The 23,475-nt window shown below is 35.5% G+C and overlaps 1 protein-coding gene across 28 annotated transcripts in view; it reads right to left on the bottom strand.

Moving 5' to 3' along the window:
- The window catches only part of dgkh (diacylglycerol kinase, eta), a 163,363-nt gene that overhangs the window by 41,902 nt on the left and 97,986 nt on the right, over window positions 1-23,475 (bottom strand). For 19 of the 28 annotated variants that reach the window (XM_087267606.1, XM_087267610.1, XM_087267609.1 and 16 more), the window contains 9 exons: window positions 20,902-21,008; window positions 20,682-20,807; window positions 20,492-20,594; window positions 9,429-9,591; window positions 8,219-8,327; window positions 5,627-5,766; window positions 5,456-5,537; window positions 980-1,071; window positions 801-900 (listed from right to left, as the gene is read on the bottom strand). In XM_087267606.1, the coding sequence (XP_087123732.1) occupies window positions 801-900; window positions 980-1,071; window positions 5,456-5,537; window positions 5,627-5,766; window positions 8,219-8,327; window positions 9,429-9,591; window positions 20,492-20,594; window positions 20,682-20,807; window positions 20,902-21,008 (1,022 nt within the window). Of the gene's footprint in view, window positions 1-800; window positions 901-979; window positions 1,072-5,455; window positions 5,551-5,626; window positions 5,767-8,218; window positions 8,328-9,428; window positions 9,592-20,491; window positions 20,595-20,681; window positions 20,808-20,901; window positions 21,009-23,475 lie in introns of all 28 variants that reach the window. The other 9 variants (XM_087267621.1, XM_087267626.1, XM_087267624.2 and 6 more) reach the window with 1 other exon arrangement.

Raw genomic sequence — 23,475 nt, 5'->3', positions numbered from 1 at the left:
ACTAACCCACAATTGATTTCAAACCTTTATGAGTTTCTTTTTAATGTTGAACACCAAAGAAAATATTTTGAAGAAAGCTGAAAACCTGTCTCTATTGACTTGCATAGTAGGAAAAACAAATACTATGAAGTCAGTGGTTACAGGTTTTCAACATTTTCCAATAATCCTTTAACACCTTTAAATGTTGCTGTGTTTATGCGGTACACTCAAAAATATATATTTTTGCTGCTTGTTGAGCTGAAACAACACAATTCTTGAGATTCTATTGGGACCACTTAATTGTTTTATGTTCAATCTACTTAAATTTGTTAACTTAATCGATTTGTATTGGCACAACATGAATGAATTGTGTGGAACCCAGCATTTTTTACAGAGTAAATTAAGCTACTGTAACATCACATAGATCACATACTTTTTTTAAATTAGTCTTTAATGCATATTTCTTTCCAGGCACTTTAAAGTTAAACTAGTTTATACTGATTGTCCTACAATACACTGAAAAAGAGTCATTGAATTTACTAAATTGTTTTAAGGTTGCAAACTATTTAAATGGGCTGAATTTAAACATCCAATTTAATTTGAACATTAATTTAATTTGATTGTTTAAATTCAGCCTATATAAATTGCTTGCAACCACTTTAAAATATTTTAGTAAATCTAATGAATAATTTTTTTTCAGTGTATTGCAAAGACAATAAATGGCAATGCTGTGACATTATTGAATAGCTTTTACAGAATGTCCACCATATTTCTGCACATACTGTATTTCGGGCTATAACCTAGAGTTATAAGAGACTCACTTTGAGAGCCAGTGCATCGGATTCTTCTGAGCTGTCGCTGCCTCTCTCGTAACACTTTCCAACTCTGGACACAAATTCCTTCACCGTCTCACACAATACTCTGTAGAAGAAGAGAGCAATGTTGTCTTTACCGTTGTTTCTGTTTGCTAATATGGAGTGTAAAATGCGAGAGGACTTACTTTGATGAAGATATGACCACTGAGTGCTGATCTGAGTTCAGAATCTTTGTGAGATGAGCAGCCACTGAATCCTCATAAGCTGAAATCTGTAACTAAAACCAGCCAAACGGATCACATCATGCCATGCTTGCATCTTGAAGACCAATAGAATGACTAATTAACTAATGATAGGGTTAAAAAAGATTTATTGAAAAGCTAAATAAGGTCTAAATAATTCTCTCATTTTCAATAAGTATGCAGTAAACATGAGCCAAATATGAGTTAGGCTAAACTGGGTTTGTGTAAGATGAGAAGCCTGCACAGGAACAACATTAGGAGAAGGCTATGCTGAAGAATGACCGATTTTGAAAGCCCTGATTATATATGTTAAATACTCATATGAAGACATATGCATAGAAGCTACAGTGAGTAACATATTATCAAGTTAATGTACCATCACGTAGTTCTTTTTATATAAATTGCATCTATGCTCTGGTGTCAAAACAGTTGCTGACATAGACCTGTGACATCTCTGTTGACCTTAGCAAGCTGGAAGAGAGCCAAGAATAACAGGACCACCTAGGGTAAAAACTTATCCAAGGATGGTCAGGAGGTAAAACGAGACGCCTAGGTGTGTCAAATAATGTCAAATAATCTGTATAAAGATTGTGGAAAACACAGAGACTTTAGAAAATTGTCCAGGAGCAACTTCAGAATGCTCTGAGGTCTGCTCTGCACTTTCTTGGCTTTATTATGGAGAATAAAGTCTATTTTCTGATGTTCAAAACCTCCAGTCTGATAGAGTCTCATTGATAAGAAGGTCGACAACTACGACAAATGGCTTTCAAAATAAAACTCGAAAAGACAAAAACAACTTGACAATACTGATTTAGCTATATAATATGTAAATATGTGTTTTTAATATGAGAATGCTTGTGCTGCTAAAGAGCAAAACATCCAAAAATTGGGTAACTTTATTTTAGGCGTTCAAAATGATGCATTAGTTAAGCATTATGTTTTTGTTCACAATTAAGCATTAGTTAAAACGAAAGCACTAATTATTTATGGTTAACTCAAGCCCTGCTCGCACTGTGAGATTTCAGCCACGATTTTGTCATCTGAAAAAAATTTGTGAAATCCTAAAAGATTCCTGAAATCCCAGGCTAAATCGGTAATCTCTGATCGTTGGTTTGACATGCGATTAGATTTTTCCTTTGAAGAAGTTCTGGCAGTGTCAGAAGATTTCAGACACTTTCCTGCAATGTGACAACCGCTGCGATGAGCGTCAATCCAAGAAACAATGGAAGCTCCAAATTTTATGGCGCAATCCATGCGTCAATTCAAATGACCACGGGGAAATGTCACATCAGTTTTTTCTTCCTGGTTTTATTTGACACATGCTGCGTGCAAAATTGCCACTACAGATTGCTTATGTTTGCTTTGAGGAATCATTTCAGAACGTGGGATAGTGAAAGTGTCACAGGTGGATGACGGCAAACTCCGGGGGTGTTTTTTTTTTTTTTTTTTCTTCTGTGTTTGGTGCTTCTTTATTGTCGTTCAGTCTGATTTTATGACAGCTGAGATCTTACAGTGCGACATGGGAGCCATGTTCATGCAGTCTGACATGCTACAATCGTTCAGGATTTTATATATATATATATATAAATATATATATATATATATATATATATATATATATATATATATATATTAGGGATGTAACGGTATTGTAAATACCGTCATACCGCAATTTTAATTTGTCTTCTGAGAAAATTTGCTCAGGCGAATGAAGCGAACGGGAGGTACCGGAAACTACAATTCCCATCAGCCCAGGCTTGGCCATAATCCCTTGCGGTCTGTTGTCGCTACAGATCCAGTAATGCGGAAATGGAGTGTGCTGCTAGAAGCAGGGATCAAAAAGAGCTGGAAAACCCTAAAGCGGGTGTTGTCGCCGCGCGCGTACTGAATAGTGGTGTTGTCGCGCGAGTTCTTTTCAGCTGTGTTGTCGCGCGAGTTCTTTTCAGCTGTGTTGTCGCGCGAGTTCTTTTCAGCTGTGTTGTCGCGCGAGTTCTTTTCAGCTGTGTTGTCGCGCGAGTTCTTTTCAGCTGTGTTGTCGCGCGAGTTCTTTTCAGCTGTGTTGTCGCGCGAGTTCTTATCAGCTGTGTTGTCGCGCGCGTACTGTAAAGCGGGGACGGAGGGTATGTCGCGTCGCGGGGGCACTTTTGATCATTTTGGAAGGGAACTTTCTATCCAAGACTAAAAAGGGCATGTGCACTGCACAGGTTGAGCACTGTGTGTGCACGTGCCTGCAAGTTGGGGAATACGACTAATAATCAGTCATGGGGACTGCAGAAACACAGCACACTGTTCAGATTGATGCAGACATGAGATCTCTATCTCACTCATGGTTTGTCCTCTCAAGCGGGGGAAAGACAATGCACAACGTTACCCACTGCTGTCAACCTGGGCCCAGTCATATCTCTCTTGTCCCAGAAACCTCAGTCCCAAATGAGAGGGTTTTTTTCTGTTGTAGGGGACATTGTAAATACCCAGAGACACCAGCTTTTACCAGATTATATTTATATGATAATTTTCCTTTAAACCCATCTCTGTCTAAGTGAGTGAGTGATTAAATGTTGAATGTGATGAGTTTTCAACACTACTAAATTGAAACTTAATTTTTTTACATGGTTTAATATTTTTTTGTTATTAAAATTGAAGTTCCTGTTTCAAAGCTTACAGATAGATGGCTAATTTGTATGTCATTGACACTTTTGGCACTTTTTTGGAGTATTTTCATAAGTTTTGTTTTTTCCTGTAAATGATTCAATAAATACCGTACCGTGACATTCATACCGAGGTATTACCGTACCGTGAAATTCTGATACCGTTACATCCCTAATATATATATATATATATATATATATATATATATATATATATGTATATATATATATATATATATATATATAATTTAAAAAAATATTATTTTTTTTAAACCAAGTGTGAGACAACCTTAACTTTTGATTTTAAAATGGGGGGTAAAATTGCCTCTATTAACACTGTATTAATGACATTTTATCTTTAATTATTACCTTGTTTTAGTCAAAAAAATTGAGTATTCCCCAATAATTGCCATAATTATTGTGGATATAGCTTTTACTTTATAATAGGGGGTCACATTTTCTTTGTTAGCACTGTATTAATGACATTTTAGCCTTAATAAGCAACTATATTGACTGGAAAAAATTAACATTATTTTACAGGTATTTGTCTGTGTGTGTTTTTTTTTTTTTTTACAGAAGTTTCCATCTTTATTATACAGTGAAATAGCTGTTATCTATGTTTGTAAAAAAAAAAATCTAACATTAAATTTACAGTTATTTACTTGTATTTTGGTATTACATTATTTTTCTGTTTTTTTTAAGGAGAAATTCTTTATTTTCAGAAAGTAACACGACATTTTATGCTAATATTTACAGATTGTTCCTGTAGAAATAGGGAAACAAAAATTCTGTCTAATTGTCTTTATATTAATAGTTTGAAGATTAAAGTGAAGTTAACAATGTCAAATAATAGCTTATTGTTTGAAAGTTGCACTGTATACGGTTTATTTTACTACTCTTCGCTATGTATATAAAGTTGTTGTCAGAATTATTAGCACCCTTTGATTTTTTTTTCTCCTTTTTTAAATATTTCCCAAATGATGTTTAACAGGGCAAGGAAATTTTTACAGTATGTCTGATAATATTTTTTTTCTTTTGGAGAAAGTCTTATTTGTCTTATTTCAGCTAGAATAATAGCAGTTATTAATTTTTTAAACACCATTTTAAGGACAAAATTATTAGCTCCTTTAAGTGTTTTTTTTTTTCGAGAGAGACTACAGAATAAACCATAGTTATACAATAACTTGCCTAATTACCCTAACCTGCCTAGTTAACCTAATTAATCTAGTTAAGCCTTTAAATGACACTTTCAACTTAGAAATAAAATAAATCAGTTATTAGAAATGTTTAGAAATATGTATATGAATTGTATACAGAAATTGGGGGAAAAATAAACATATATTATATATATTTATAAACATCCTCTCTCTCTTCCTCATATATATATATATATATATATATATATATATATATATATATATATATATATATATATATATATATATATATATATATATGAGGAAGAGAGAGAGATGATGTTTCAACAAATTTATATTTATTTTTATAATATAAAAAAAAAGTGAATGATTCAGGTGTTTATTTGCTCTAATTCAAACAAATGACGTAAAAAAAATGTAAAAAGTTGATTTGTGAGTCTTTTGAGCATTTCATTAGAAAAAGAACTTTTGTATTTAACTTGGTTTACAATGGATGTGCACATGTTTGTTTTTGCTGCTTCTGGTTTACAGATAAAGTATCACATGTCACTCTTTAACATGTCAACAGCTCTTTTATTGGTGTTGATGTACGTGTTTGCATGTGTCGCTGGTACCTGGCCGTCCTCTGCCTCCTCAGGCGTAGCAGGACAGCTGTGTTTGGGAGGTATTTTAATCTCATACGTCATTATACTCCACCTGTAAACAGCAGCTGCAGATGTAGCCAACAACACTGATATTATGCATGTGACATAGTTGTGGGAACATGACAGTATGGAGATCTGTACCTGTCCAGCATTTTGGTGCTAGCTCGCTCCAGCTTCTCCAGTATCTGAGGCAGCTGAGTGTCATCATCACATGACGGCCCCCAACCTAGCACCCGTGCTAGGTCATTCCCGGTGCCCAACGGCAGAACACCCAGCTGGCACTGCCAACAAGAGACATTCCGTTGTTTTATCCAGTTCATTAAGCTCTGACATGTATAAGCCAGGGGCTAACTATGTAGAAACATGTGATATGAACATTTTGGGCCGAAAACTGAAACAAAAATATTTTGGAATAATTATTTAATACTTTATTAAACAAGAAAAGAGGAAAAATAAGACAATCTGAAGAAACCTGTAACTTTTGACTTCCTTAGAAAGAAAAACAATTACTATGGAAGTCAATAGTTAAAGATTTTCAGATTATTTTACATTTCTTCTTTTGAAGACCAAAAACAAAAATAGTTTGGAATAATTATTTCTTACTTTATTAAATACGATATAAAGTCAGCTTATATTAAATAAAATTTAATTATCAATCTGATTTGACAAAAAATACTATTAAAATCACATTTTATTGACGGTAGCATATAATCGAACATTAAAATATTGTGTTTCAGTTATTTTGTCGAAACAGCCTTTACAATACCCATGTATAAAAAAAATATCTACAAAGTCTTCATTATGCTCTATAAAGTATAAATTAGAACCATCATTAAGAGAATTTTCCTTTTTTAAAACCATAGATATATATATATATATATATATATATATATATATATATATATATATATATATATATATATATATATATACACATTAGATATCGCATATACAGCCTCTGAGTATGCGTCAATAGCGCCGCCACATTTGAACAGTGCTTCCAGGACAAATGACATTCAAAAGCACTAGTCAAGACTCAAGCCAATGTGAAGATGCTGGAGTTTAGCGCTATGTACGGATGTATAATGAGCAAATAAAGAAAACAAAGCTGAAAGGTAGAACATTTCATTGGTAAGATTGAATTTTTTAACGGTTTTGTATGTTACGTACTTTTGTGCTAAACAAGTATTGATAATAATAGAGTCTCTTACTGACCTGACCATGCTAAGGCAAAGTAGCATGAACCCGCACTAATTACTAGGCTTATGCTAGTTTTGTTGAATAAAATAAGCAAACAATGTAAATGAAATATAACAAGATGCTGCAATGCTAAAAACTTGTATTATTGTCGGCTAAGTGAACGAGTCGTTCATTACTGGATTCATTCACAAACGAATCGCTCCCTCTGTTAGAATGAGAAGTGAAAATAGGTGAGGGTGTGTGTTTCAGGACACGGATTAGCTCAAATTTAACAGAGAGGAAGGATAATACATTGCCATGAACACAAACACACGCTCTTTGTCAGCAATGCCTGTGCGGTCACTTATCCATCGATGTAGAAAAGTGATGTAAAATTATAATTTTTATAACTTAAAAAATTTTTTTGCATACTGACCACTGGGAAAACTCCCAATCATAGATATATACATATATGTGTATATATCTCTGGCTCTGGATGGCCAGTCCTACACTGCACCTTGGTCCCACATTCATTTCAAAGGAGCACTACCCTGTACTAAAATATCAGCTCTATTGACTCATTCCTTCCAATAGACAACAATAGCGTAGGCAACATCTAATGTAAATATCTTTGACCTAAAACAAGCTACGCCTATTTCACTGTCAACGTCACCCAATCATGTTCTTCAAAGAAGAAGCCAAACAAATCAGTTTGGCCATGGCAGCACAGTAGATCTATTGCAAGCAGAAGGAACTTATTCACTACAGAGAAATGTATGCTGTATGCATGTTATTTGACTGGATTTAGCTTTTTATGTGAACATGTGTGGTTCATGAATAAATAAGTATATGTGTTCATAAGCAGAACATCCACATAGCGGAATATTAAGCCATTTTTAACTTTTGACCATTGTGTATGCTTGGGTGCAAATGTGAATCCAATTCACTATCTATGCACAGTGCCTATGGCTAGAGGAAGAGGGAATCCAGCACTGCTAAACACAAATTTTTGGGTTATTTTTCCTACGGCCGATAATTCATTTTTATTTCTCTTTTGGTCGATAATTCAAAGAAAATTTTTGGACAGTAATTTTAAGCTGACAAAAATAAAAAAATAAAAAAATAGTCTCCTATTTCTTAGTCTCCAGAAACTCACCTGTTTCATTCATTCATTCATTCATTTATTTCTTTTATTTTCGGCTTAGTCCCTTTATTAATCTGGGGTTGCCACAGCGGAATAAACCGCCAACTTATCAAGCATATGTTTTATGCAGAGGATGCCCTTCCAGCTGCAACCCATCACTGGAAACACCCAAACACACTCAATCACACACACATACACTACTGCCAATTTTAGCTTGCTAAATTCACCTACAGCACTTGTCTGTGGACTTGTGGGGGGAAACGGAGCACCTGGAGGAAACCCACGCGAACACGGGAAGAACATGCAAACTTCACACAGAAATGCCAACTGACCCAACCGAGGCTCAAACCAGCTACCTTCTTGCTGTGAGGCGATCGTGCTACCCACTGCGTCACCACGTCACCACTCACCTGTTTATGAAGATTTAGTTTATCGATTTCAGACAGCACCCAGCCAACGCTTCCATCTCCACCACACACAAGGATCCGGAAGTTGTCAAACTTTTGGAACAAGCGAAGCCTTAAGAAGAGACAAATGAAAATGATAAGCTAACTCGCACAAACTGTAAGAGCTACAATAAATGGGGAAATCAGATTTGGATAGTTGATGTGCTGTGGTGTGAGATGATAAAATGAAAATAAACATTTTTAACAGTATGTTCTAATAGTTTTCTAATCATTTTACCTGCAGTTTTTATAAACTCATAATTTACTACCGTTTCACTATGTTGATGGCAGTTTTTGCCCCATTGACATCCATTATAATGACATCTTTGAATGCAAAGTTATGACAGCATATAATTAGCATTCTTGATTGTTGGTGGTTTTTCAGTTGGGAAGAGGTAAAATGTGTCATTTTACTGTTGGTCATCAGTTGGCACCATTAAACATTTAGATAGGCCTGTCCAAAATAAAGTTTTGGGTTTTTATATGGAACAAAACAGCAGATTATAGTGTGTGTGTGCATAAATTCACTTACTATGTTTACTATGTTCTGAAAGGTAAGCTGCTTATTTAGATTTTCTCAGACACATCAAGATAAGTGTGCAGAGGTCTCTAACACAAAAACACTCACTACCCCATATAGAAGGTAGAAACTAAGCATTTTCTGCACTGCAACAGTACTTCTTCCCAATAGGAACAACCAACAACAAATAAGAATGAATGATTGTCATGGTTTTGCAATCAAAAATGTAATTATATTTAAGTCCATGGGGCAAAAACAGCTACAAACATAATGAAAATGTAGAGTATATTGTTACATTTTTCAAAGCATTTCCTCAAATTAAGTGTCAAAATAAAATTTGTTACCAAAAATCATTCCATTTGTTGAAACACAGAAAAAGTTGTGGACAAATTAAGACTTAAAATCACCACAGAGTGGATAAAAACATCCTCAACAACACACAAGGGTTAAATATAGATTTTTCCCACTTGAGGACAATTAAAACGATCTAAAAGGCAATTAAAATAGAGAAAGATGTAAGGGTAATTGTTATGGGACTAGAGAAAACCCTTTGCATTATACCTTTGAAATAATTTAGTTTTAATATCAGCAAGAAATCAACCCCCCTAATTTGATTTAGTTCATACTCCATGACCTCTGACATCCTGGTCTTACCCTAAATGAGGTCCACCGTTGACCAGGTCAAAGACCTGAGCAGGGTTGAGCAGCTGTTTGAAGCGACGCAGGAATTTTACCCCTTGGTTGTCTCCACTTTTTGAGTTGACAAACACGAGGAGTGGACTTGCACATGATGGAGGGCACGTGGCCTTCCAAAAACCTGTCAACAAAATATTTTAAATTAATTATATCTTAAATGAAAATAAGACAATTCCAAAATGCATTGTAAAAAACAAGATGGTGGATGAAGAGAGCAAAATGATGGCTGTAGATTCAGTTTATCAACTAGTGGTGGCGGAAACAAAGCTTTTCAAAGCTTGGAAATAAATTGCTTTGCAAAATGTTTTACTGTTTAGAAGCATTCGAAACACGATGGACATCTCGTCACCTTGGAATTATAAGGTGTTATCTGTGTTCTGAATAATTTTGAGATATTAAGCTTCAAAGTTTTTGCATTACATATAGCAAACTGTACGTATGTAACATTTGTTTTTTAAATAAAAAGTCTTAAAAAGTATACAACTTATAGAAAAACATCACATCAAGTAAATAAGTTGTCAATTAATAAGAATACATTAATAACTCAATTTTGACAAAAATGTCAGATAGAACCTTATAATACTATAATACTTTTAACGCTTACAAACAGTTTTCCATAATTATAAATCGTCCATGTCTTGACGTTCAGTATGATGCTCTCTACGTGAGATTTGGTTGGAAAGGAATCACAAGACTCTATTTTTCTAATCCCTATAGACAAGAAAATAATAAAGTAGCGACTGCAGGTTGAAGGAAAGTAGAGGAGTAAAAGTACTGATACAGCACTAAAAATGTACTCAAGGGAAATTAAAAGTACACATTTTTAAAACTACTTAGTAAATTACAATTCCTGAGAAAAACTACTCAGTAGTTTGAGTATTTGTAATTTGTTACTTTACACCACTGCATATATCCCTTACAACACTCCCTGGTGATTGTTGATAGTGCTGTACTTAATGAAATGACAGAAACAAAATGGCAGAATTTGCATGCTTAAAAAAAGCTAACACTGAGAATTCTGTTGACCCCATGTTGCTCAGGAACAGTTTTCTTCATGCCTTGACAAAGATGAATCACAGAGAGAAAAAGGAAAAGCAAACCATCAGCCTAGTATGTTTTCACTAGAAATGATGCGTTCTATAGCGTGTAAATAATCCGGTTTCTCTGTCTTCATTATAGCCGGCGTGAGGGAGTAGCTGTCAGCAAACGTGCTCGATCACGTGCAAACATACAGCGCGTGCAGAGTCTCTGAAGATGCCAGTGGCTGTAAGCAACAACCCGCTGTGTTTATGAGATTCTCTATATGCACCATTTTGATTTCACGTTCTCCGGCGTGAACGTGTGGGTGAAATTGTTTACATGGGAACAACGCATTTATCTCTGTCCACCTGCATTTATCTGTGTTTTCGTACATGATCTAAACATGCATGAGTGTTAGCAAAACTGACAGTTGCCCTGAAGCATAGGTTTTGTGCTCTCCATGTGGCTCCGAGCACGCGTCTGATTCGTGGGTGGATGTCTGTCAGTAGACCCCCTTTAGGTCTAACAGAAGCCCCAGCTCCTCTTTCCCTCGCTCTCTTTCTCTCTCGGAGGCAAACTGAGTCACGATGCTCAGGCACGTGCCAAAAGCAGCCCTGAGCGTATTAAGATGCAGCTTTTCTTGCCATCAAGTACTGAGACAGGGGATTCCTAACACGTGAGGGTCTCTCCTACTTTCCCTTCACATTCTAATTCTTTCTTATCTTTGCACCTTAAGGAGCTTAAATAGTTTAATAGTTCACTGAAATGTGAAAGATCTGTCATCATTTAATGACCTTTCACTTGCGCTAAACATGTGTGACCCTGGACCTCAAAGCCAGTTGTGAGTCAGATGGGTATATTTACTGCTAAATCAAAACTTGTATGTATGGGTCAAAATTATTAATTTTCTTTTATGCCAGAATTCATTGGTATATTAATATTACCTCATTTATTCTCTTGTGTGACTTTAAACCTTAACGAGTTTCTTTCTTCTGATCCATTAACTTTCATAGTAGGAAAAACATTACTTTAGTATGGAAAACAATGGATCCCAGCAAGAAGCATTTTTTTATGTTCAATAGAAGAAAGAAGCTTAAATACAGGGTATATGCAGGAATCCTAAATATAATTTCAATACCTTTTTAAGACTTTTTAAAGACCTTCTCAGAATATTTTAAAAATGTTTTAATAGATTATTTTAATCGCCTGGATCGAGCACGCCGTTGTTAATATAGGACTATAATAAATATATTTTTGCTTTCTTGGAGTCAAACACTTTGGACAACGCTTCAACAAAATTTAAGACCTCGTAAAAACATAGGACTTTTTAATACCATTTAAGGGCCTTCATTTTCTCATAATTGAGAAAATTAATGGCGAGGCAGTGGCGCAGTAGGTAGTGCTGTTGTCTCACAGCAAGAAGGTAGCTGGGACGCTGGTTCAAACCTCGGCTCAGTTGGCGTTTCTGTGTGGAGTTTGCATGTTCTCCCTGCCTTTGCGTGGGTTTCCTCCGGGTGCTCCGGTTTCCTCCACAGTCCAAAGACATGCGGTAACGGTGAATTGGGTAGGCTAAATTTTCCGTAGTGTATGAGTGTGTGTGTTTCCCAGAGATGGGTTGCGGCTGGAAGGGCATCCGCTGCGTAAAAACTTGCTGAATAAGTTGGTGGTTCATTCTGCTGTGGCGACCCCCCATTAATAAAGGGACAAAGCCGACAAGAAAATGAATGAATGAATGAATCAATCAATCAATCAATGAATGAATCAATGAATGAATGAATGAGAAAATTCATGCTTTAAATAGTGATGGATCGTTCTTGAACGATTCGTTCATTTTGAACTAATCTTCAAGATGACTCGGGAACTACGAGTCCTCTCAGGGAGTGATTCGTTCATCCGAGCGTGTGCAGTGCGCACATTTGTGCAGGTAGTATCGTTCATTTCAAGTATTTTGAGTCATTTATTGCGGAGAGGCAGAAGCCAATCATATGCGTTTAGAGACGAAAAAAGAATTGATTCGTTCATCTCTCAAGTCCTCTATCGGGTTTGTGTCATTTGTTCCTCACGGGCCAATCATATGCGTTTAGAGCCGGAAAAAGAATTGATCCGTTCATCTGTCGAGTCCTCTCTCGGGTTTGAGTCATTTGTTCCCTACGGGCCAATCATATGTGTTTAGAGCCGGAAAAAGAATTGATCTGGTCAACTCTCGAGTCCTCTATCGGGTTTGAGTCATTCTGTTACGTGATGAACGAACGACTCAAAAGCCAGAAGACTCGAAAGGTGAACTAATTATCGACTTGTCAATCACTTGCGATTCTGGTGTGTCTGGTGTGAACACAGCATTAGTCTTACTGCAGTTATTCACATGCCTTGCTGTAAAAAAGTTGGAAAAAAGTAGTGTTTCTGACCACTGTTTTATTTATTTACATCTAATGCCAAACACTTGATTAATAAAAAATTCATTAAAATTCATTAATCTATTAATAAAAAAAATTTTAATCAGCGTACACCACCTATGTTTGTTAATACAAATATTCTTACTGCAATTTTGAGCTTAATCACAATATTTAGATTTGGATTTTTAGGTAAAATTTAATAGCAACATTGCCAAAACCTCAATGTAATTGCATTCAACTATCCCTATGATAATTTCATAAGATCACTATATTTTATCTCCTACTCTAAACATAGCAAAATAATTTTTTGTAGGTGAATGCAGCAAAATTGCAAACAGAAATGTCCAAAAACAATTAAATGGTGAGCTCAGCTAACCAGAGACAGGAGTTGTACAATAATAAAAAATAAAAAAAACATTGAAAGGACATTTTGTGAACTGTTAAATGTCAGATGTTACTTTAAATTTAGATGAAAACCTCATCCCTTATTAAGAGCAAATGATGAAAAGTGAAGAGTCAAGTACACAATTTTATATGTTCCTGGTGAAATATTTCCAAGTACTGAAATTGTGTTGTATAAAAACATATGCCAGAGTGATTGGTGGTTCATTCTGCTGTGGTAGCCGTGATAGAGCAGGTAAAAGAACGTGAGTGAGTAAAAGAGTGAGGTTTAGTTGTGCTAAATTAATGGTCTACTGTAATCTTCACTTATTTCCATTTAAAGATAGCATGAAGTGCTTTTAAAATGTGCATTTTTTTTCGATGTTTGATGTAATCTTGACTGAAGGGTGGGACATAGAGTAGCTCCTCCCCTTTTACAAAAACAGCCAATAGCATTGTTTTTATCACAGCTTTGCCAGTGAGAGTGATTAAGGTCAAGCGCATCATATGAAAAGAAAACGAGAAGCGTCTTGAAGGGGGCAGGACATGTCAAATACTAGAGAGCAGTTAATTGAAATTATCTAAAAATATAAATATATATATATATATATATATATATATATATATATATATATATATATATATATATATATATATATATATATATATATATATATATATATATATATATATAATTAATTTCATGGGACTTTTAATACTAATACTTTTTTTCAAATCCTCAGATTCCAGATGTTGACTAAAAATGATCCTATTCTAAACAAACATACATCACTAGAAAAGTTATTTATTAAGTGTTCAGATGTATAAATAATCTGCCCCTTAATCTCAACGGTTTCAAACATGTTTTAATATATCATCTTTTCTGTTCAATAGAAAAAAAAATAAGAAACTCAAACCTATCGCTTTAAAAGTTTTTCAATCCATCAATACTGTTACGTTCTTTTTTGTCGATTTTAAGCAGCCAATTAACAGGAGCCATAAACCAATCTAAAAATATATCAAGCAAAACTTCACAGCCATTGATTTTCATTACATTTCTGTCTGGCCCCAACTAATCTCTATATCCGATATGTGCTCCGCCAATTAAAGTCAGTGGACCTTTGAGGTTCTGATCAATAGTGGATGTCCTCGGCACTCTCAAGGTTTGACTTTACATAAGGCTAGCTAGTCTTTCTAAAACCAGCTTTAAAAAAATAAGTATGCCAAAAATATAATGATGGCTTTATTATTATCCATACCAATACACAACAATGTTTTGTTAATTATACAGTAAGGACTCTTTGTCAACTGCAACTTTAAATGCTGGACCTTTTGAGATTTTAGTTTTCACTGGTTGATAAAAATTCCAGCAATACTGTTTCTCTTTATCTTTATCGTTAAAGTTGGTCTTTAATTCCTAAATTGCAATAATTATAAACAGAACACTCAACTAGGTCATATCAATCTAAAAAATAGCACCTTTTAATTTTCCATCTGTCTCAGTAACCAATGTAACTACAAAAGAATCAGGCTTTAAATAGGACAATTATTGAAACTTTTGAGCAAAATGCTAATGGTCTAATCTGATTCAATGATCTATGCTAAGCTAACCTAAAAGTGCTCCCCGCAAGACCCAGAGATGATCTGAATTAACTCAAAAATTAATTGTCAACCGATTAACTCAAGGGAAGTTGTAAAATGAACCTAGTTCCAAAACAATGGTGTACTATTAATGCATTAGATATATCAGCAACGGTATTATACTTATATCAACACTGGTAGTTTCAACAGAAGTGCGAATGACCAAAGAAAACTGGGTTGACAAATATTTAAATGCACAGTAAGGCATCATTCATTTGAAATTCAACCTTCAATGTGATTTGGTGCAATATGAGTGCCAATGACCTTCAGTATAGCAATAAAGATATAAATGGAAGTGTCTGCTTTGGAGTGCACGTGATTTGCTGTCTGATTAGGTTGGATGCTGCAGTCAAGTAGGATCTAGAATTAATCACTGTGAAACTAAAATCACCTATTTGCAAGAGAATATGGACCTCGCTACATTAAATGTACAGTTTTAAGCATAGGGCGACAAACAAACCTTATGAAATATACAAGACTGTCTGTTAGAAGTGTGCTAAGATGGAAAAAGCAAAGCAAAACAAGAACTAAACTGTTAAAAAATAACCAGTATAACCAGTAACCAGTATGAAACAGGCAAAAAAAAAAAAAAATGGATATTTGTAATATACTGTATTTTACATTATGTTTAGTTCTGCTTTTTCTGAAGTCAAATATTTTGTTGAGTAAAAGTCCAACTATTTTTGTAATTCCAATTGACAATAATTCTTGTCTATTTAAAAAGAAAAAAAAGATTGTATTTCCACACTGCGTTATTCAGCAAACCAAAACCACTAACTAACCAATAATTAATTCATTTTTCTTGTCGGCTTAGTCCCTTTATTATTTCGGGGTCGCCACAGCGGAATGAACCTCCAACTTATCCAGCAAGTTTTTACGCAGCGGATGCCCTTCCAGCTGCAACCCATCTCTGGGAAACATCCACACACAGATTCACACACACACACACTCATACACTATGGACAATATAGCCTACCCAATTCACCTATACCACATGTCTTTGGACTGTGGGGGAAACCGGACCACCCGGAGGAAGCCCACGCGAAGGCAGGGAGAACATGCAAACTCCACACAGAAACGCCAACTGAGCCGAGGTTCGAACCAGCGACCCAGCGACCTTCTTGCTGTGAGGCGACAGCACTACCTACTGCGCCACTGCCTCGCCCACCACTAACAATATAGCAAAAAAATAGTTTTAAGCAGAATATTTCAAATGGAAATCACTAAAAACCTGTTGTTTTTTTTAGATCATCAGTGGTGCTTTTGTAGTGTAGACAGACAGTGTGTATATAAGCAGAATATAGTTGCCAGAGGTGCAAAATTAGAAAAAAAAAAATTTATATATATATATATATATATATATATATATATATATATATATATATATATATATATATATATATATATATATATATATATATATATATATATTTATTCATTTTCTTTTCAGCTTAGTCCCTTTACTAATCAGGGGTCGCCACAGCAGAATGAACCCTCAACTTATCCAGCCTATGTTTTACGCAGCGGATGCCCTTCCAGCGGCAACCCATGACTGGGAATTATCCAACCCAAGCTCATTCTGAAATCGTAGCCCTGCGGACATTTCTGGAGACTGTGATTAACGTGGCCGGAGGTATGTATGGTTACATTTCGTTTTTTTTCAAGCGAACGCTACGGGGCGGTATGACGCCACTCCTCTTTGCGGTCGCTTGCTGACGGCTCACCTCTGTGTGGAAGGCTTTCCCGCCGTAACCAGTTTGTCCGGTTAGCTCGTCGTGTTACGTCGGCAGAGTGGAGGCCCGGAGGAGGAGCCGGCGAAGAGTGGTTTCAGAAATCAGACAAAAAAACGGAATCCAAAAAATGAAGTGAACGACTTCAAAACGGAGCGAGACTGCGATAAAATCTGACAACGCAGTAAAAATCGGACGAGGGCTTTTCTTTTTCTGGATCGTCGCTTGGGTTTAGGAGGAGGAGGAGGAGGAGGGTGGCTAGGTCCGCCGATTGGCCGCCCGCCCAGTCAATCGTTTAGTCATTCAGTCAGTCAGATAGACGGTCGCTCAACAGCATCCTCTGGCGGCTTTTTACGCGAGAACAGCGCAGGCACAAACGGCATTTGAGTTGCGAAAAAGCACGCACAGCGGCCTCTCACGGATTAGAGAAAACAAAAACTGCACAAATACGTACCTCCCGGGACGTATTTAGCGGCCTCCAGAAACCTCCTGCTGCGTTTACAGAATGAGCGTGGGTTGGAATCATCCATTCACACTTATACTATGGCCAATTTTAGCATACCCAATTTACCTGTTGCCATATGTCTTTGAATTTGTGGGGGAAACCGGAGCACCCAGAGGAAACCCACACAAACTCGGGGAAAACATGCAAACTCGACACAGATATGCCAACTGACCCAGCCGAGGCTCGAACCAGCAACCTTCTTGCTGTGAGGCAAACATGCTACCCACTGCGCCACTGTGCATATATATATATATATATATATATATATATATATATATATATATATATATATATATATATATATATATATATATATATATATATATATATATATATATATATATATATATATATATATATATATATATATATATATATATATATATATATATATATATATATATATATATATATATATATATATATATATATATATATATATATATATTGAAATGAAACATGGAGTAGGGGGCAGGGCTTTCTTTTTGGTAGACAAAAAGAAAGCCCAACCAAAAAGAAACGCAAAACTAAATACTCAGAATTTGATTGAAAATTACTAAAACAAACATTTGGGTTAGGGCATCACGGTGGCTCAGTGGTTAGCACTGACAACTCACAGCAATAAGGTTACTGTGTATGGATGTTTTCCAGTACTGGGTTGCAGCTGGAAGGGCAACTGCTTTGTAAAACATATTCTGGATAAGCTGGCGGTTCATTTCGCTGTTGTGGCCCCTGATGAATAAAGGGACTAAGCTGAAGGAAAATTATTGAATGAATGAATGAATGAATAATTGGACATTTGGATTAACACAGTGGATTAACTTGCACATATTTATCATTAACCTAAAGAATAATAATGTGCGCTAGCAAAATAAACAATGTACACTTTGATTTCACACTGACTTTAAACAGGCAACCTGAGAAAGCAAAATGAACATCTTTCGGACATTATTTTTACACCTTTATATATATATATATTGTTGAGCGTGAAGCGGCTCTAAACAGCATTCATACAGCTGTCAATAAAAGGCAATTTCCTGGAAATACGTGGCATATGCTCTGACACAGGCTGACTGAGCAAACAGGCAAGGTATGAATCCTCAACTGCAGGTTAATAAAGCAGAAAGGGATGGAGAAAGAGAGAGCCGGGTATATGGGAGAGAGCTTTTGTTTGCTCTTGTCTTGAATTTTCCAAACACACGCTCCACCAGAGGCTGTTATGTTTACATGCGATGGGACAAGACTCTCTAAGCGAGAGTGAATTTCCACACCGCCCGAAACGAGACAGGAAAGGAAAATAAAGGAACGTGAACAGTGAGTGCTTCTCAGGAGAGGAGAAAACACATCTTATATGTGTGATCAGAAGAGTTCGCAGAGGTGTAATGAAAAAGATATTGCTCTTCATTCAGCCTGAGAATTAGCAAAGCTAATGAGCTTCATCTACAGCAGCTCTCCACCTGAGCATCTCCCAACACTCCATATGCGCATACACACCATAAATAATTTTCCATCATATGCTGAGTGAGATCATGCACAAGCACAATCAGGCAATCATCCTTCTTGGCGACCTTGACCTTTTAAAATGTACATATTTCATGTACTATGAAAACAAGTCAAAGACTCTGAACGGTCTCTAATAGTCTAAATGTTCCGTAAAATAAATAAGAGGTGGTCCTGTCCAGATCCTGTTTAACAGCTTTTGATTTGTTGATTAATTGTTTCAACAGTTTACTTTACATAAAAAAATCTTAAAAGATACTACTAATAACAATTAGTCTTATTAAAAACTAACAATGGCAATAGCAATGACGACAACAGCAACAGTAATAATTACTATTATTAACTTATTATTATTATGGACCCTTTTCACATTTCCGGGTTTCTCAGAAGCGGAAGTAGTCATAGTTGGGTAAACTTTAAAAAGCGCAGTATATGGGAAAATACTACAAATATTTGTTTTTGCTCAAATAATAAAATAAAAACTCCACAGTGATGTTATAAAGACTTTCAGGAAAAGACTGATAATGGCAGACAGAAGAAAGTATCGTCAAATGTACTGTCCTGCCCATAGACGCTGAATTAAAAACAGCTCACACAAGCGGTAATTCGTTTTTTGTAATTTGAAGTTGACATAATACATACGTAAATACATATAAATGTTCACATTTTTCAAAAATCAAACTATTAAAAGCTTTCAAGTTTTTAAGATCCTGATGACCATTATACGTTTCATGACAGGCTAGTGAAAAGGGTCCATTATTATTATATATTGATATTACTTAAATATATCATGGCTATCAGCCAATCAGATTCGAGAACCAGACAGAACTGTTATGTGTGTGTATATATATATATATATATATATATATATATATATATATATATATATATATATATATATATATATATATATATATATATATATATATATATATATATATATTAATTTATATATATATTAGTAGTGGGCCGTTATTTTTAACGTGCTGCATTTTTACATGAGACTCTTATTGCGCAAAAAAAAAAATTACGTTTCACTATTCTCAAAGGTAATTTGGGAGCTGGGTCTATTCTACGGAAGCTATGATAACTTTCACCTTGATATTTTAGCGCGGATGTATTCCTGACGAATGAGCCGTCTGACAAAAAAGTGCCCTTCTGAATCAAATCAGCAGGATGTAAAATGAATATATGCATAATCTACGTCTTACAGTAATTCCATTTCTGTTTAGTTCAGTTATGACTTTAGTCGGATCAAGGTGATCAAAAATCGCTGTTTTGAGCTTATGTAAACACAGTTCAAAATTCATGTTTAACTAAATAAACAGTTAGTAAACACAAGTACATCTTCATTCATTCATTCATTTTCTTTTCGGCTTAGTCCCTTTATTAATCTGGGGTCACCACAGCGGAATGAACCACCAACTTATCCAGAAAATGTTTTACGCAGCGGATGCCCTTCCAGCTGCAACCCATCTCTGGGAAACATCCATACACACTCATTCACTACGGACAATTTAGCCTACCCAATTCACCTGTACCGCATGTCTTTGGACTCTGGGGGAAACCGGAGCACTCGATGGAAACCCACGGGAATGCAGGGAGAACATGCAATCGGGAGAACCATCAGCGACCTTCTTGCTGTAAGGCAACAGCACTACCTCCTGCGGCACTGCGTCGCCATTATTAATATTAATAATGATAATACTCTAAAATTTAATAGTATTCAATAATACTAATGTTAGTATATATTACTATTATTAGTATTTAATATAAATAAACATATATTTATAAATATTTATAACTCTGACTAGAACATTCCCTCTTGCACCCACTCTTGTCAGCTCTTACCGTCTGAGTCGATGCTGTTAAGGGCAGTGGGGGGGATGATGGACACTTTGCACTGGCCGAGGGGACATTTGCGGGGGTAGAGATCCATGCATGCCGTGTGCACCTGTCCAAGCACAGACAGGCTTTTTAGACTTCACAAGCACTCTGAACTGCAGCTATCGAAAGGGATTCTGGGATATGTAGTTCTTACCATGGCCTTGCACCACAAACAGCGCCAGTCCTGCAAGCGCAGCACGCTGCCACATGTTTTGTCGCAAACAGCACACTTTGCACTAACCGGCAGGTTGCCTTCCAGCCATTGGTGCGGCATTGCAATCTATAGGAATACAATTGAGTGTAAATATAATCCACGAGATCTATATAAAAGGTTGTGTATTAGCTCACTGAACTGCAGGCTTTACGACACTTACCCCATCCTCGTCTTCAATAATGTCCTTCCCGATGGAGGCCAATGTTGTCCATTTGCAGTTGTTAGTGGCCCTGACTGCACATCTTTTGTGGGCTTTGAATTTGCACACTGCAAGAGAGAAATGTGGAAATATGTTAAGAGGCTCGCCGGTAGTAACCTTGAGGAGCTTAAAAGACAGTCAGTCAAGTGTTTTCATTTCCGCAGGAGAAAAATGAGGTGATAGAAGAAGTCTAGATGATAAATGCTTCCTAAGTTAGGCTAAATGACCACAGCGACCTTCTTGCTGTGAGGCGACAGCACTACCTACTGCACCACCACGTCGCCTATTATTATTTTCATTATTTATGATCAGTGTTTATTATCATTATTTAGGTGTTTTATTCTTTCCCCAGAATTTTTTTATGGATATACAACTTAAATGATCATAATAATGTAATGTAATGTAATGTAATGAAATGTGTATTTATATAACACATCCAGAGGACAACTGTGCCAGTCCACACACCAGCTATAGGTGGAGTGGAGAGACAGTGATAGAGCCAATTCCATGGATGGTAATGATTGGGAGGCCATGATGGCAATTAGGGGAAATTTAGCCAGGATACTGGGGTTACACCCCTACTCTTTTTTACGAGAAGTGCCATGGGATTTTTAAAAACCACAGAGAGTCAGGACCTTGGTTTAACGTCTCATCCGCAAGTGCTTACTGACAGTATAGTTTCCCCTGCATAGTTACATTAATAATAATAATAATAATAATAATAATAATAATAATAATAATAATAATTATTATTATTATTATTATTATTATTATTATTATTATTATTATTATTATTATAACAAAAACATCTGTTTGGACAAAAACTTATTTGTAACATTGCAAAATTATCCTTTTGTATCATTTTATTATGCTCAATAAAATATTTAATATACTTAAAAAAATAATTTTTATTGCTTTAAGAGGTGGGCCACTACAATATCGGCTACAATATACAATATTCGGCTAAAAACTGAAAGAAAAAGCAGCTCAAACCACAACAGAAGAAGCTTGATCTATTACATGCATAATCTCTAGTGTTAGCAGTATGTTGTAACAAGGACGCAAACAAGTATGTAAACAATGGAAAATGCTGTTTGACAGCACTAACAATTTAGTTACAATTAATATTTATCTGTGAAATTATGTATAAAGACTATTATATGTGATATAGACACTTGTCAGATTTTATTGTAGAGAGCAGGCATAAGGTATATATAAGGTATATATATATGTATATGTATATATATATATATATATATATATATATATATATATATATATATATATATATATATATATATATATATATATATATATATATATATATATATATATATATATATATTTTTTTTTTTTTTTTTTTTTTTTTTTTTAAATAATAGGGGTGTGGCTTGGTAGGGGACACTACATGACCCCTGTGGAAAATGTTGTGTACAAAGTAAACCCTCTGTGTTATTTGCACAGTATTGATGATAACATGTACAGTACCATACCAGTTCACTAATCTGCACCTTCATATTTCTTTACTGTGGGATTCTTTCTTCACAACAGCCCATCAATCTCATTTTCAATATTGCAAGACAGAAAGCCTTTTGGATTGTAAATCAATTTCTTTTCGTTTTTTTATTTTTTATCTTATGACTAACTCAATCCCTGATCCAAACAGGTGCTGTACTGTCCTGACCAGCAGTGTGGGAAAGCTACAGTAAACTAATTGCTGACAGTTCTATGGTGATTTTCTCTATTAAATTGCATTGCAGGTCTAATCAAGTTAGCGATGTTCATCTGCTTGTTTCCAGGAGGAGAATTAAGTGGATGATTGATTAGCTGGCTGGCTTCCTCCGCCATAATGTACGCTTCAGCACATTATCATGGCCACCTCCATTCTTACCAACTTAAAATGTACACTCAGCGGTTCCCCGGCCACAATCCGTGCAGATGTCTCTACAAGCTGCAGAATATACATATGCCGATATTCCATAATTCAATGTATTGTGATAATAAACATGCACTATTTATCTGATGAGCACTATAAAATACAGCGAATCACATTATTATTACATTAGGCAGTATTCACACTGGAGATCTTCATGGTCAGTTCCGAATATGAGACTGCATCCGATTTCTTTTTTGAAAAGTGTCTCAAATCTCTGGGTATAAAACCTGGATCATTTATGGATTATGCAGATGTTGCGATTTGTTTACTGAAGGCTCTTTAATGTATTTTGAAGATTGTCATATAAAATATAAACTACCAAGATTTAATTTCTTTAGGTTTTTTTTCAAATGAGGGATTACATTTTTAAAAGTACTACACTTATTACTAATATTTTAAAGTCAGTCATAGAGAAGATTTTGTTGAATCCCCGCACATGCAAGCAGATCACACACTTTTATAATGCTCTTTATACATATGCAGAGGTGAATACTCAGGAACTTAAAAGAATATTGGAGGGGGAGCTTCAGTTGACCATTACGGATGAGGAATAGGACCTAATCTGAACTCAAGCTATCTGTATCTGGGCCAAATCTATT

Source organism: Danio rerio, chromosome 9 (assembly GCF_052040795.2).
Source record: "Danio rerio strain M-AB ecotype USA chromosome 9, GRCz13ab, whole genome shotgun sequence".
Lineage (NCBI taxonomy): Eukaryota > Metazoa > Chordata > Actinopteri > Cypriniformes > Danionidae > Danio > Danio rerio.
Note: the sequence above shows the minus strand (reverse complement) of the source record. Positions and strands in the feature narration are given on the sequence as shown.